The following is a 14,751-nucleotide window of genomic DNA, read 5'->3' as shown; positions in this document are numbered from 1 at the left end:
GACTCTTGGTTGGACTTGGTCCTTACTTGGGGGTAGTGGGACAGGCTCTGGCTGGTGAGCCCCCTGTTCTGCTGGCTGTGGCACCCCTTCAACTCCCTGGCCCTTAAGGACCAAAGAGCATTTGCTGTGCCCTGGGAAAAAGGTAGTTCAAGGACCTAAATTGGCAGAAACATCTCCACTCTGAAGAGGTAACTATCTGTCAGCTTAGCTCTTGAACCATCTCAGCTCCTGGTTCTTTGTGTCAGAGACAATGTGCAGACCACACAGCTGCCTGGTGAAGCCAATGGTGTCTGTCCTTCCTCACCTCTATTTGAATCGGCTCTGGCTGGTATGGAGGGCCTTGGCTTCGTGGTCTGTTTAAGCTGGCCTAAGCTCATACTGCTGCTGAAAGGGCAGGTCCTGTGTGGCTGGGCAACTACTAGAACTGACACAAAGGATGTATCGGGAATGCATGATTGGGAAAGGGGGTGGGAGGTGGCAGCATGGCTGCCTTCAGCCAGCTGTGAAACTGCATCCTAAGGCGTATCAGAGCAAGGTGGCAAAAAGTCCTGCACCTTGAACAAGGAGCTACTTTGTCTAATGCTGCAGAAATTAAACCCCGCATGTTGCAAATACAGGCAGCGAGGTCCCAGCAGCAGACAGTCCCTTCCATGTGTCACACCCAGATCCTATAACAGCTCTGGCAGTATCAAGCTTGGCTTGCCTCTTGCATTTAATCCGTATTTGTATATTGGTCAGTTTTCACTAGGAAGTAGATAATCTCTTGTCATTGTCCTCCTTGGTCTGAGGAGGAATATGTGCATGTTTGTGTATGTGAGGAGAAGGTGGTTTCAGACCTCAACCTCCTTCCCTAACACACAGCCAGATGCTTATCTGGGTTTGTTCCTCCTCTTGAAACTCTATTAGAGTCTGACAAGAAATACAAGATTCATATGGCAGAAAGCAAGCCTAAGAGGGGTGGGATCTGATCTAGCAGGAAGTGAGGAGGAAATTCCTTTAATCTTGTCCTTGTTTCCACTCTGCTTATGAAATTTTTATTAAACAGTTGCTGACTTTTGAAATCCTAAACCTAACCTAAGCATCCCAGGAATGTGATCATTCTTCTGAATGGAAAGCAGTTATCACTCTTAGTAGCTTCAGCCAGCTTTGGCAGTATCCTTCAAATGCAGCAAAACAGTGCTATCCACTATTGAATCTGCCTGACTGTAGTTACAGCTGTGACAATGTACAGTGAATTGGTACTTTGTGTTGGCAGAAGGGAGTGAACTGCAACCCTCCTGCCCACAAAGCTCAGCTTCCTATCACCAGCAAGAGGGAAAAGCACGTTTGGGGTCTGGTTGTGGGCACCATGTCATGGGGCTGATGGAGCCCTTGTGATGAGGCCACTGCTGTGTAGGAAGCATGCTCGTGGGGACGGTCCCCAGCCTGGCCTGAGATGTGCTGGGGAATGAAGAGCAGGACTAAAATGCTGCTCTTGGCACTTACCATCTCAGGCAGTAGCTACAACTGACTCCTTTTCAGGTAGGCGTGTTTTTTTTTTTAATAAAAGCTAAACTAGGAGAAATTAGTATGTTAAATGTTGATTTCACTAAGGTAGACAGGGCTGAAAATGATTCCTAAGATGCAAACTGGACTTCTGAGGTCCCGACTGACAGGAAAAGTAGGAGAGATCCAGTAAATTGGAAATGTTGTGAGGGGAAAATTAGAAGCTCTTGACTATGAACCCACATATGAAGAACAGTTGAGAAATCACTTTTCCACACTGCTAGTTCTCAGTTTCTTTGCTTTGTTTCAACAGAAATGGTCTAAAAAGTAGAACACTACATCCGCAGAGCTCAGTGGGATAAACTTTAGATTACGTAAAACCTATCTGCTGCCCTCCCCATAGCCATGGCTGCGTCTGGGCAGTGAGCCCAGGGACAGAAGGCAGCTGGTGTCAGTCGTGTGCCTCCATTGTGGCTCAGATGTGCGCCGGTAGCTCCTGACCACTGGCCACTCCCACTGCAATGAGCCCTCTGAGAGGCTTTGGTGTGGGGCGCAGGTACAGGCTGACCTGTGCTTGCAGTTGTGAGTTGGACACTCTAAGATGGTGATTTCACCAACTCTGTACTGACATGGCATCCTTTACTTTGTGGCTGGGGAGTTTCCTCAAGGAAGTTTGCCAACAAGGTATTCTGGCTCTCGTGCACAATAGGCAAAGACCAGGAGGAGACCTCAGAAAATTAGGAACGGACGCAGCAAGTAACCAAGCCGGACTCTCTCTGGAAGAGTGTTTCCCCCCCAGGTACAATAATCCCAGGGATCATGTTTACCGTATAAGCAGCAGACCCTTGGAAAGCGAAATAGGGAGCAGAAGGGATGGTAACCCCAGCTGGTACTTTCATAAATCCACCTGCTCGGAAGGGGAAGGAATGAGGAGGGTTGTGAGGAAAGGCACGGCGGCCAGCACCTCCCCTTCCTACGGCCCCCGGCCCACAGGGCAGGGCCGCGGCGGCGGCCACCCGCGAGGGCTCGCAGGTGAGAGGCGCCCAGCCGCCGGCTGAGGGGGGGAAAATGGCGCCCGGCGAGCAGAGGCGAGACGAGCGCCCCCCTGCGGCCCGCGGCCGCCGGGCCAGGGCGGGGCGAGAGGCGGCGGCGGCGCGGGCGGGACAGTAGGGGGCGCTGCTCGGCCGGGCTGCGGCGGGGCCGGTGGGGGGGGGCTCGGCCGGGGCCGGGCCGGTCTGTGCGCGGAGCTCGCGGAAAGTGACAAGTGAGGGGCTGAGGGCGGCAGAGGCGGCGGCCGCCCGCGCTCGCTTCCCCGCCCGCCAGGAGAGCGCAGCCCCGAGGGCGCGGCGTGGGACGGGTCGGCGGCGCGGGAGGAGACGCGGCCCCGCGGCGGTGCGCGGGCCGGCCCGGGACGCCGGCGCTGCGCGGTTGGATGTGGGAGTAGCGCGGCGCCGGCTCAGGAATGCAGCAGCCGGGCGGCGGGGACGGGAGCCTCTTGCTGCTCCCGCTGCTCCTGCTGCTGCGTGCGGGCAGCCGGGCGGAGCTGGGGGACGCCACGCAAGGTAGGGGTGTGCGGGGCCGCGTCCCGGCTTTTGTCCCGCGGGAGCCTCCCCTCGCCCGCGGCGGGCCGGGGGTGATACCGGGGGGGGGGGGGGAGCGTCTCCGAGGGGGGCCGGGGCCAAGCCCCCGCCGAGCCGTTGGTGCCGTCTCGCGGGCCGCGCGCGTGGGGTCCGGCGCGGCGGGGCCGGCCCTGAGGCGCGGCCGGGCGCCCTGCTCCGGCTGTGGGGGCGAGCGCAGCGCAGCGCAGCGCTGCCCGCCGGCGCGACGCCGCCCTGCCGAGGGGGGCTGCGGGGCTGCGCGGCCCCTCCGCCCGCCGGAGAGCCCGGCGGCTCCAGCGCTCTCCCACCCCTCCTTCCCGTTAACAAACTCCGAGTTTTATACTCGATCTGTGTTTAATTGCTTCGTAAAAAGCTCTTCCAAGGGCTTGGCCGAGTTATTAGCTAAGTGTAACCGTTCCCAGGCAGTCCCGCTTTTGATACGTGATTGATGGTTCCCGAGGTGGTGTTATCGATGACTAGTCCTTTAGCTCCAGCTTTTGGGGATGTTTGGCCATCTCATCGCCCTTGTAGTCCTCCGAGAAGGTTTTTTAAATATATTTTTTTAACAATAAGCTTAAAGAAAGCCTCTTTGATTTAGTTTTCAAGAGTAATGTTTATTTTGCGATCCTTCTGTTTTATTAGGGTTTTGATTTCAGCCTTTTGCAAATGATTTACGTTTAAAGCGTAGCGTAGCACGTGCATAAAGGGACCTAGATGGAATTAGGCAAGAAGGACTGATTTCTGAGGCCAAGTCAGTAAAAAGCGAGCAGTGCTTTTGGACGGCTGCATGAGAATTTCAGTAAGAGGTGCATATTCATGAACTCCGGCTCCTTGAAGGTATTTTATGGTGGGTACTTAAATCCCAAGCCACTTCTGAAAAGTTCTGGTTGATAGTATGGCCATATTTAGTATTTAAAGACGGGAAAAAAGTGAACACTAAAGTGATAAAGCTGATTGAGTTTAAATACGTAGCAGTTCAGAGCTGAAAAAACTGTGGTTATAAAACCTCTAAGCCCAATTGCAGATACTATAGGATAACTGCCTTTAAGAACTCAGCCGTAGCTAACAGATACAATGCTCTTGTCATATGCCTGTGTCTGAATTTCTGTCTGCATTTCAGTGCGTCCCCGGTGATGCCGGTACCTGGGACTGTGTGTTAGGTAGTGGATCTGTTTGAATGACTTCCAGATATCACAGTGCGACTCTGTTGGACACAGGAGTCTCCTGGTGCAGAGTCAATGGCTGGATGATGTTCTAGCTTAGGGTAGGAATTCTCCGTGACATCTCAGTGGGAGAATTTTCAAAAGTTGTTTTCTAGTGTCTCCAGGGAATGCTGTATGTGCTTAACAAATAGCTGTATTTTTAAAAGGGGGGGGGGAAAGACAGGCCATCATCTTCCTGTTTTTCAGTTAATTTCAAAACTCTAGGCTTATAATGTGAAATTTTGTGAGTTTCTAAGAGCCTGGAGGGGAAAAAAAAAGACCCGAACATAAAGCAACTGATCATGTTGGGTCCAAAACTGGCTGTTTTTTATTTACTGTGAATTCTGCTGGGAAGTGTCTTTCATTATATGAATTCACCTTTATGTATGGCTATTAATATAGTCATTATGCACAATTACTTTCCACAGTGAAATATTTCCTGTATTTTAACTAATATATTTGGCAAAAACTTACAATGTTGACTCATGGGCAGATCAAGGGATTTGTTTTTTTTTATAGATAGACATCTATCACGTATGTTAAAACCACATACTACATTTTCCCCCAAACTTGCTAAAGATCTAGGTTTTGTAGAATAATAAGGGAGAATCTGACACTAATTAGAATCTAACACTAATTAAAAACCAACCAAACAAAAAACCTATTATAAAGTGTTTTACGAATTTCTTTAAGATAACTGTAGTGGCTGGGTGAATAGATTTTGCTCCATCAGAAATCCAACCAACCATACAGAATGCTTCGATCCCTACCCTTTTACCCTCACATTTTCAAAAACATAGAGTATGGACCACTAAAGAAGTAAAAGACTTTTTTTTTCCAGGCATGTCAAATAAGGACTGTGATAAAAGTCCATCTCTGGTAGTAGCCTAACTTCTACTACCAGGAAGGATAGGCTGGGAGTCCAAGATCTGATGGTCTAACACAACAAAAATATTGAAGAGTAGTTTGGGCTGTTAGCTCCCTGAGGTCCAGAAGGATCAGAGCCTCATTGTGCTGCGCTTGGTCCAAACATCTGCAAAGACGTGACTCCCACTCCAGAGACTTCCCAGTTTGACACTCGGATCCAGTAAACATATACAGCTGTGCACAAACGGCCTCATGTGAGTAGGCTGATGCAGCTCAGTAGGACAAGTCAGATGTGTATCTGCTTGGAGGCCAGGAACCTGCACAGCTATTGTTACATCTCTTTTGGGGGGATTATTACCAAGTCGTCCATTTAGTTGAGATATTGTCAAGTGACCAAAACTGTTTTGCTGTGTTGCCTTTCAAAAGCTCTTTTTTGCCTTTTCCTCTTTGCTTTTTCCCCTGTCTCCTGCTGCTTCCTTTTTGTCAATGACCTTTCCTTGTAGGGAGCAAAACAAAACAAAAAGCGCATTTTCCTTTGTACATTCATGCTGTCTTTAATGCCTGCTCTTCCCAAGGGTGCTCACGGGCTGGCCCAAGTGTTCTGAATAAAACCACAAAGTTAATGTGAATATAAGTAACAGGAACTCTCTAACTTGGCTATTTTTTCATTCTTTGCAGTATCTGACTATGGATATTACCACTTCAGCTTTATTATTCCCTATCATGTAACTTTGTGAGGAGTCACAATGGAAGAAGCGTGAATAGTATAAAAGCATTTTAAAAGCATATACTAAACCCACACATCTCTAGATTATGTTTCAGATTATAGGGGGTACTGCTGATTTCCTTGAAAGTTGCCTCTTGTGAGATAAAGTTCCACAGCTCTTGGTTAGTCCCTGTAATACCCTGGTGGTTAATTGTTTCGTCCATGGGTCAACAGGCTGCTATTTCAGCCAGTATCCACTTACGAGTTTACAAACAAACAAAATGCTTTTGTTGCTGTAAGCCTATAAGAGGGTGAGAGTAGATGTCACTGTTTGACTTACCATGATTGTAGTCTCACATTTCTTGACAAAAGTTGCTTGAAGTATCAGCAAATTATCTTCAGGACATCATTTCTTTGTTTCTATAATTAAGGTCTACTGAAACTGCTGTGTTGATTATGTATACATAGGAACTTTAAGTTAAAGCATTGCAAATGAGACCTGGGCAGGGGAGGGTTTTAAAGCTTGTGTATGGTTTTTAAATACAAATACCTAAATCTAGGCAAGGGGGGGGGGGGAGAGCTTCCCTGAGGTGTGACACTAGATACCACTCTTTGGAAACACATGTAGAAATGCAGTAGTCTTCTGAGACTCAGAAGAGCACCTCAGAGTTGAAAACTCTTTTAAAAAGTCTCTAACAAAATGCAGCTGCTTTCCACATAGCAATTGTCTTGCAAGCCAGAAATATCTAGAAAGTTCTCTAATACAAAATAAAAAGTGTAAACCTTTTCTTCTCCAAACCCTGGAAAAAACCTCAGTCAACCTCAGTTGCAAATTTTATGTTCACACAATTGCGCATGTTTTTGCAATTTTGTATCTTAAGAAACAATTTTTAGTAATCTGGTAGACTGTGAGCTGCAGTTGTTCTGGGCTGCAAAGTCCTGTGTTTTATCTAGTGTTTCAGTGTGATGTTCTCACTTGCTGTAGGTACCCAGGTAATATATGTGCTGGTACTTCACTGGTGAAGTTGCTCCCTGAACCAAAAGAAATGAGAAAGCCTGTGTCAGGGCCGCCTTGGCAAAGCTGGAAAGTCTCACACCCAGCCTCGCGTGGGTAGAGGCGTGACAGTGATAACGCAGCTTACATTTTGACAGTGACTCCTATGTATTGAAACACTTAAGTGAATATCAAATGAAGTTATTTTGTTAAGATGCTGTCTTTGATCCAAGTTTCTGCTTTTAAAAATTAGCAAACTAGGGCTGTTGTCTTGTAATATTCTCTTGTACTTGAAAGTAGAGGGAAGGTTTATGTGAAATCTGAATCTGGTTGTACGGTAGGAAACAGTTTCTAGTGGTAAGGGTAGTGCAGCACTGGGTGGGCTGTGGATCCAACTCCCTAAAGCAGAGCTTAAAGAAATTTTGGGTTGATTGGGGTTGGGGCAGCAGTTGAATAGTTAAGTGACTTTGTAGGGCTTCTTCAGTCTTGCTTTCTTTTTCATTCTAATCATGGAGATAGTGAAAGTCAATTAATCTGCTCATTTATAAATGAAACAACAGTGAAATGAATAGATGAGAGCAATTGCCTATGATTCTTTGGAAATAATAACAAAATACTGGTGTTAGCTGAAAGATGCTTCTGTAGGTTTGGTGACTGCAGTTTTACATACTTTATGATGAATGAAGAGCATTCTAAAATTCCTGAAGTGTTACATTTGGTGTAAAATTTCAGTTGGTCAGCCGCTGCAGAAGAAGTTATCATTTTTTTTTGTCTGCTTACAAGCAGAGTCACTGCCCCCCATTGCCAGGAGTGTGGCATATGAGAGGCTTGGTCATGTTTACTGTCTTAATTGGTCTGAAATGACAGAATGCATGGAGAGGTTATGAAGTTTGCTAAGTTGAAAAAATGAAGTAATTTCAGCTTAAATAGATACTACTGGTGTATTATGTAATAATAAAGATCTAATTATTAGCATTATTTAATACTGAAGTTCTTTTAGGTCCTCTTGGGAATATAATGTAAAATAAAAGAACTTGCGTGTATTTGGAATCTAATGCAATGTGATATTGAAAATGGTGCTCTGCCAAAGTCAGACGGCTTGGGAAAAAGAAGTAGCTTTAGAAAGGAACCCTTTAGTGAGAGAAAGCAATAACGCAGGCTTCTCAGCATAATTCCATGCCAGCATCCCGTAGTGAGGAAGATTGCTTTCCAGGATCTCCTCCTGAAGTGGAGACATTGGAGTGCCACTGTTTCCAAGTAAATCTGCAGAGCAGTATATGAAAGGAAATGGCTAGTGACGTGTGAAAAGAATCCCATGGTGCATGTTGCTGGGATGGACACAAATTTGGAAGATGATTAGTTAGATATGGTTCCTGAAAAATAATGCAGAATGGTCACCAACAGGAACAGAGAGCCACATTGCTCCCGTTGAGGTGGAACTGACAGGTATAAATTAATTGTGGGGCCAGTACTGTGTTTCAGCAGTGCTGTGTACAATGCTCGGCTTTTTCTAATGTATTTCAACAAGTCATTAGCTGGAGTTCATGCCGAAGGCATGAAATAGGCTCTAAAGCAGAAGAAAGCCTAGGTCAAGTCTGCTTTGTTACTTCTACTGAGTTCCACGGGGTAATTGTACTTGATATCCTCCTTTAACAAAATCCCTTCAGAGAGCTTCATAGAGGCTCTGGTTGTGTTTGATCAGTGAGGTGCTACAGAGCACCTTCACAAGAGATTGAAGAACAACAAAAAATTGTCTCTTGCAGGAAGTATCCTGTATCGCTGATGTTGGCAAGGTCTGGGCAGCGTGTCCCCATCGGCTGGATCAGGACAATTACATGCCAGTTCAGCAGTGCTGGTCCAGGCATGGCTCAACCCACTCGGGCCTTTCTGTTGTCGTGTTGGAGGCAGGGAACCTGGGCATGCTCGTGGCACGTTGGGAGCGTCAAAAGGAAAGGAGATCTGTCTGGCCTTGGTGTCAGGGAAGGTTTAAAAAAAAAAAAAAAATTTGAGGTGAGTCACCTAATGTGGAGGCGAGACACACTTCTCCTAAAGAGTTTGAGCAAAAGTGCTGGTAACTTTGTGCATACGTTGCATGTTTTTTATAACTGCTGCTGATGCCCTGTTCTGCATTGTGTTGTACAAAGACGTGCTTTCACTCAGTAACAGATATTTGGTACTAGGTTTACATTAGGACTCAGCCATCCCAATATGCAATGGTAAAGTTTCATAACTAGATGAATTCTTGAGAAAACAGGTAGTGGAGGCCCTGGTGGAAGCCTGTGTTTTATTAAAAGTTTTTTTCAAACTGGTCAGGTCATATGTTGAAACTGATACTTCACGATGGCTTCCTGTGACCTTCTGCTCCTTTCCTCCAAGGGGTGTCAGTTGTGTGTACTCCTGTCCCATTCCCAGATGCTCTGCTCTGTCTGCAGCAGAGGTCTGAACATCTGCTCCACGCGGATCTGGGAAAGAAACGGGGTGGTGAAGCTCTGTGTCAGAGCACAGCAGCAGGCCATGGGAAATGGAAAGATCAGAGATAAGCAAGGAAAAATGTTCAGCAACTTTATAACCTCATCACAAATTCCCTCCAGAGACTGGAAATACACGAGGGTATGCTTTTCTTACCCTTAGAACTTGAGATTATCTTTGGAAGGATATGCACTTCTAGATTCACAGCGTGAGTGTTCCTCTTAAGAGATAGCTATTTTGTCCTCCTCTGAAGGAGGTGGCGCAGTCCCTCCTGAAGACGCTAAGCCATGCTTTAAAGAATTGATGGTGCAAGTGTAATGTGCTGCCTGAGAGTGCCCACGTTGTGGCTGGTCAATACAGAACATAATGGCTACTCATTCAGAGAAACTGTGTGGGTCAGTGCTGAGAATACATGCTGGAGAAAGAGGGATTTTATGACCTGTGTGGCCTTATTTTCAAAATCACAAGGACTTTTAGCTCTTACCACGTTTACTTGGGAGAACCGACCACTTCTCAAAATCTCATCAGAGAGGGCATAGGGCGCAGATCAGTCCAAAGGCTTCAGAAGCCTGGTCAGGAGAAATGAAGCTGCTTGAGATGATGCAGTGAGTGAGAAATTGTACTAGAACCCTTTTAAAATCATGTCTGGTACTTCATCTCTTCTTGTTGGGCTAATACCACTTTGAAAAGAACCCGTCCTTGTACTTCAGTCTCCTAACCACATGTAGGTAAAAGGCAGGAATGGCATTTGTAGGGAAAAGTGTTATCTTTCGTTAGCCCAGCTGACAAGCTTTTGAGCACAGAATGTGGGTTTAGACCTGAGAGCAAGAGTGGACCCTAATAAGGCCTAATAATAACACCACCACCTTTCCTTGTTTCTTTAAATTGTTACAACTCTGTAACTACCATTATTTGAAAAATAATGGCAATGCTTTCAGTAGTAGGTGGATTAATTTGTGCTAGGCAGAGGCTGCAGGTTAGTATTTTGTTTTGTTTTCATCTAAGCATTTCCTTTAGCACTAGCTCTATAGAAAAGTTATTATGACACTTGCTATGCTAAAGTATTTTCAATTAAAGTGACTTTTCCACCGTCTTCCAGAGAGCTGTTATCTGATTTTGAACAGAATGTGAGTGTCTGATGATAGGATTGTTCTTCCTGAAGGCTTTGGTTTAAAAGCAGGGATGTAAAGGTGGTGACATACGTGTAAGGATTCTTGGGTAACAAAAAATGCCAGGATGGTAGAATGAATTGCAGAGTATGGTGACAAGGCTGGGCTGATGGACATCCTAAAAAGTTGAAGCACATACAATAAGGGCATAGGCGTCTTGATGTTCTCCTAGGAGAGTCTGTTGGTTGTGGTAAGCACTTCTCTTTATTCTTTCTTAGACTTGGTACCAGCTTTTGTTACACAACATTATGCACTGGGTATGTTTGGATAATATAAAACAGCTTGCCAGAGACATTTTGTTGCAAATATGAACATGTTATAGAACTGCTAATTGTTGAAGTCCTCGAGATAGTCAGACATCTGGAAAAAACCAGAAAGGATTAGTCCAGACTCTGTACACCCCATGAGGTCACATGGGTGTGTTTTTGACCTTCTCTCACTACAAATTGAAAGGGGTTTGATTATTTTCAGATGATTCTTGTATTTGATGAAGCTTTTAAGCTTTCATCCCACTTGCAGAAAAAATTATCTATGCCTGTGCTCATTACTGCTCTGAGCTACAAAGCAAGTGATAAGTCACCTTTTTGACTTGGTTGGTGGAGAAGAAATGCTGTGTCGTAATGCTGTCATTGTGTTTGTAGCAGTAGCTGAATAAAATGTACAAGCCTGACTCACCACCTCAGCATCCATACCTTTGAACATTTGTGGAATATGTAACTTGGAGAGGGGTTTTGTTTTCTTTCTGTTGGATTCAGTTTCAGTAATTCTGTCCTCAAAGAGAAGCATGATTGTGTACACAGGGCGGTCTCTAGGAGAAGCCAGAAGCTTGGCCAAATGACCAAAAAAAAAAAAAAAATCAGTGTTAGAACTAAGATTAGATCTGGTTTTGATCGAGTGAACTCCTCTTTGCAAAACTTCTGTCACCTTACCTTTCTCTTCATGGAGAGGTATCATCTTTACTGTACAGTGAAGATCACTCTCATCTGCGACACCTTTATAGAGTTATTGTATATCTGAGTGCTGTGGAGTCTACACTTATTTACAACAGGTTTTGCCTCTCCCAGTTTTTCCTGTAAGAGGTCAGTTATCATGGTTGAACATCTCTTCTCCAAAATTAACTTGGCTTCAAATAAAAGGAAGTATCTTTGTAATTGTTTTGTTTACTCTGAAATATTTGTGCTGTATAAGTATCAAGCATTCTGTACGGTTTAGTTTTTAATTTTATTTTATATGGTAATTATTCGTTCCATATGTTTTGATGTTTTTTTAAAAATACATTATCTCTGTCAATTCAGTGAAAATTTGTAGCATGATGGGGACATCTCTTTTTCTCCAGAGCAAGCTGAGTGTAGAGAGCACCACGTTGAGCTCTGCTTTCAGTGTGTTTCACCCAGAATGACAAGACATCATTTAATTCCCAGTTGATTGTCAGGGAAATGGATTTATTTCATTAAATGCTTTCAAAAGGTCACAGAATAGCACTAGGCAGATCTTTGCTTCTGACCACTGGCTTACTATTCTAGTGTCTTGAACCATTTTCTCTTCCTACATTTAAAGCTCTTCAAATGGAAAAAATGGTTCCCAGCTTTGGTTTGTGTGCCCTTTGGTTTTTTATGAAGAGTAGAAGCACAGAGCTCCCCTGAGAGCCGAGTAGCCCTGGAGGGCTAGTAACATCCCACAGCTGAGAAGCTGGCAGCAAGAGGGAAGCTGGTAATTAGAAGTGAAAATGTGGTAGTTTAGAAGTAACTATCAGCCAACGATTAAATCTGAAATTTCAAGTGGGTTCTTCTTTTGTTCAGGCCCTGTCTGGGCATTTGGTGCGTTTTGCTACTGCTGGGCAGGAGAGATGCATCTGCTGTCATTAGCAGTGTGTCAGAAGTCCTCCTGGAAACTCTGGCTGGTGCAAAGCTGGCCCCCTTCTAGCTGGTATAGATGCTCGTGAGGCTTGAGCCTCTTCATCGATTGCCTTTTAATATCTGGGGCGACTTAGCAGTGTTGGCAATGCTTTTTACAGCTCTGAATGGTCCGGAGTTGTGGTTTGAGAGCCTGGTCCCTTTGCCCAGTGTTGCATGAAGCCGTTATGAGTAACTGGGGAATGCCAGGCTGCTGGCATCCCTGAGGTTGCAGCACTTCATGTTCACGATAGGACGTTTTTGAACTGAGGGCCCCTTGCTTTTAAATTCACTTTTCTTGGCAGTCTGTCAGAGCCCAAGTCTGGAACCTTTGTAAGTGAGATGCAACAAGCCTCACTTATTTTAGCTATTGGTCTGTCACTGTGTTTTTAATTTACTGTAATTTAATAACTGACACAATGCTGGAATAAATAAATGGGCTGTGAACATTCTCATAGGCTTTGGAAGTCCGGCTCAGGGCAAGATTTAGCTTTTAATTAACACTGTCCATGAGATTTATTGTTAAAATTGTATCCTTTTAAATAAGTAAATCTGAAGTTGAGTAAGAGATGAATAATTGAAACCTGGTGTGGGGTAGCAGAATGCATTCTAGTGCATGCAGTAGTGGAGCACAGTGCCTTCCCCAGCAGAGCGAGTGACAGCCCATCGTAGCTCTAGCCTCTGTTTCTCATAAGTTATGGGTCATTCCACTGCTGGGCCACAAGTTGGATGTTGTTGTTGTTTATCCTCTCCCTTTATTTTTCCTGTGTATGGTATGTTGCTATATGTTGAAAAACGCATGTTCTTCACGACATTAAGAACAGTAGTATTTTACATGTGTATAAACCAGGTTTTTAGTACAGCAAAAAGCTTTAGGAAGGCCTTTGGATGCCCAGCTAAAAAGAACTGTTGAAGGGTTTTTGCTTCTTTTAGCCCCTACTGCTATGTAAATTCTCCAAAAAGAGGCCCAGGCAAGGGAAGAATCTGTAAAGGCATCCTCTCACTGTAGAGGAATCTTGTTTGTTAGCAAAATTCTAATTCATCAGGGATCAAAAGATGTTCTCCTGATTTTCTTCCATTACGTACGGGGAGATGATATCTGATTTGCCATTTTTCCTTTGAGAGTCTGTTTGTAGGATGTGATTTATGTCCTCACATTCTGGTTTTGTGATTTTTTTTTTTTTTAACACACAATCTTATTTTAAATTCTAATGAGTATTTCTGACTCTTATGACTGGTTGTGTAGTGAACCCTGAGCAGCAGTAAAAGGTTCACAAAACTTGAGAATATTTTATGTGCAGAAATTTAATGTTTCGTATGGACTCCTCTTAAGATCTTTGGTCTCATAGCAGCAAATGTGGTCCAGATATGAGGAGCTCTGTGATCAACCCTTTTCATTTCAGGCTGAAAATCTACAGGGAATGTCAGACTGATTTGCTTTTGGTTTATTTTGTTGGTTGTGCTATTCAGGGCAAGACAGATTAGGTTGGGCATTAAGCTAACTGCCCCATTCCTTTCTTCCTGAACTGTTTTTGATGGAGAGCCAGATTTGGCAGTGGTCACACTTGTGTCCCTGGTTCAAAATGTATTTATCTGTGAAGGTCTTAATAGTTCTGGGGAAGTTCTTTGATCTGTCTTGAAAATATAAAAAGCTGATAGTTGCTATTGGGGGAAGGGGAGAAAGGTCTTCTCAGTGTCGATAGTAGGTAAAGTTAATTTTCAGAGAATTTGTTCAATAAAGAAAGAGAAACTACCTGTAAACTCACTGCTTTTCCTTGCTATAAGGCTCTTGGTTGGGTAATATAATCTCTTTTGTGAGGGCTGCAGGTGGAAGCGACTCCTATAAATGTGGGACCTTTACAAAGATTTCAGGGAACCTGAACATCTAAGGTTGCTTTGTCATCATTCATGGGGCCTGTTCAGTTCTCTCATTTGAGGTCATTCTGAAGACTCTGGGCTTGGTGCTCTTAAGCACTGGGTGAATTTTTTTGGCCTGCATTATGTTTATTGCGGGGTACTTCTGGTATAGTGGTCCCATCCAGCTTTAAAAATCCATGGGTAGCTCTAAGAGCAGTCCCTTTTTCAAGAAGAATTCAACTGAATGCAGCGCAAGTGGCTTAACTGGCATCATTCTTCCTGTTGTGTCAATAAATGACTGAAGCTGTTGCCTCAGGCATCGCAGACCATCCAGCAAGGGTCATAGCAGGGAGAGCAATGCTATCACTGCCTTTGGTTTGGGAAAAATGCAGTGTGTACGGTTTTGTACATTTTTGTACCTTAGGTATATTTTTTTTTGTCAGCTCTATAGAAATCCCCTACCCAAACCCTGTAATTGTCGGATGTTCTGTTATACTATTCCCCTTGCCAGT

The 14,751-nt window shown here is 44.6% G+C and overlaps 1 protein-coding gene across 2 annotated transcripts in view; it reads left to right on the top strand.

Annotated features, from left to right (window-relative positions):
- The first annotated feature begins 2,700 nt into the window (after nt 1–2,700).
- The window catches only part of ROR1 (receptor tyrosine kinase like orphan receptor 1), a 174,869-nt gene continuing 162,818 nt past the window's right edge, over nt 2,701–14,751 (top strand). For both annotated transcript variants that reach the window (XM_072867725.1, XM_072867724.1), the window contains exon 1: nt 2,701–3,047. In XM_072867725.1, coding sequence (XP_072723826.1) covers nt 2,948–3,047 — 100 coding nt within the window. In that variant the 5' untranslated portion in view covers nt 2,701–2,947. The remainder of the gene's footprint in view (nt 3,048–14,751) is intronic.

Source organism: Ciconia boyciana, chromosome 7, assembly GCF_034638445.1.
Source record: "Ciconia boyciana chromosome 7, ASM3463844v1, whole genome shotgun sequence".
NCBI lineage: Eukaryota > Metazoa > Chordata > Aves > Ciconiiformes > Ciconiidae > Ciconia > Ciconia boyciana.
The sequence above is the reverse complement of the archived record's forward strand: the minus strand, read 5'-3'. Positions and strand labels throughout refer to the sequence as shown.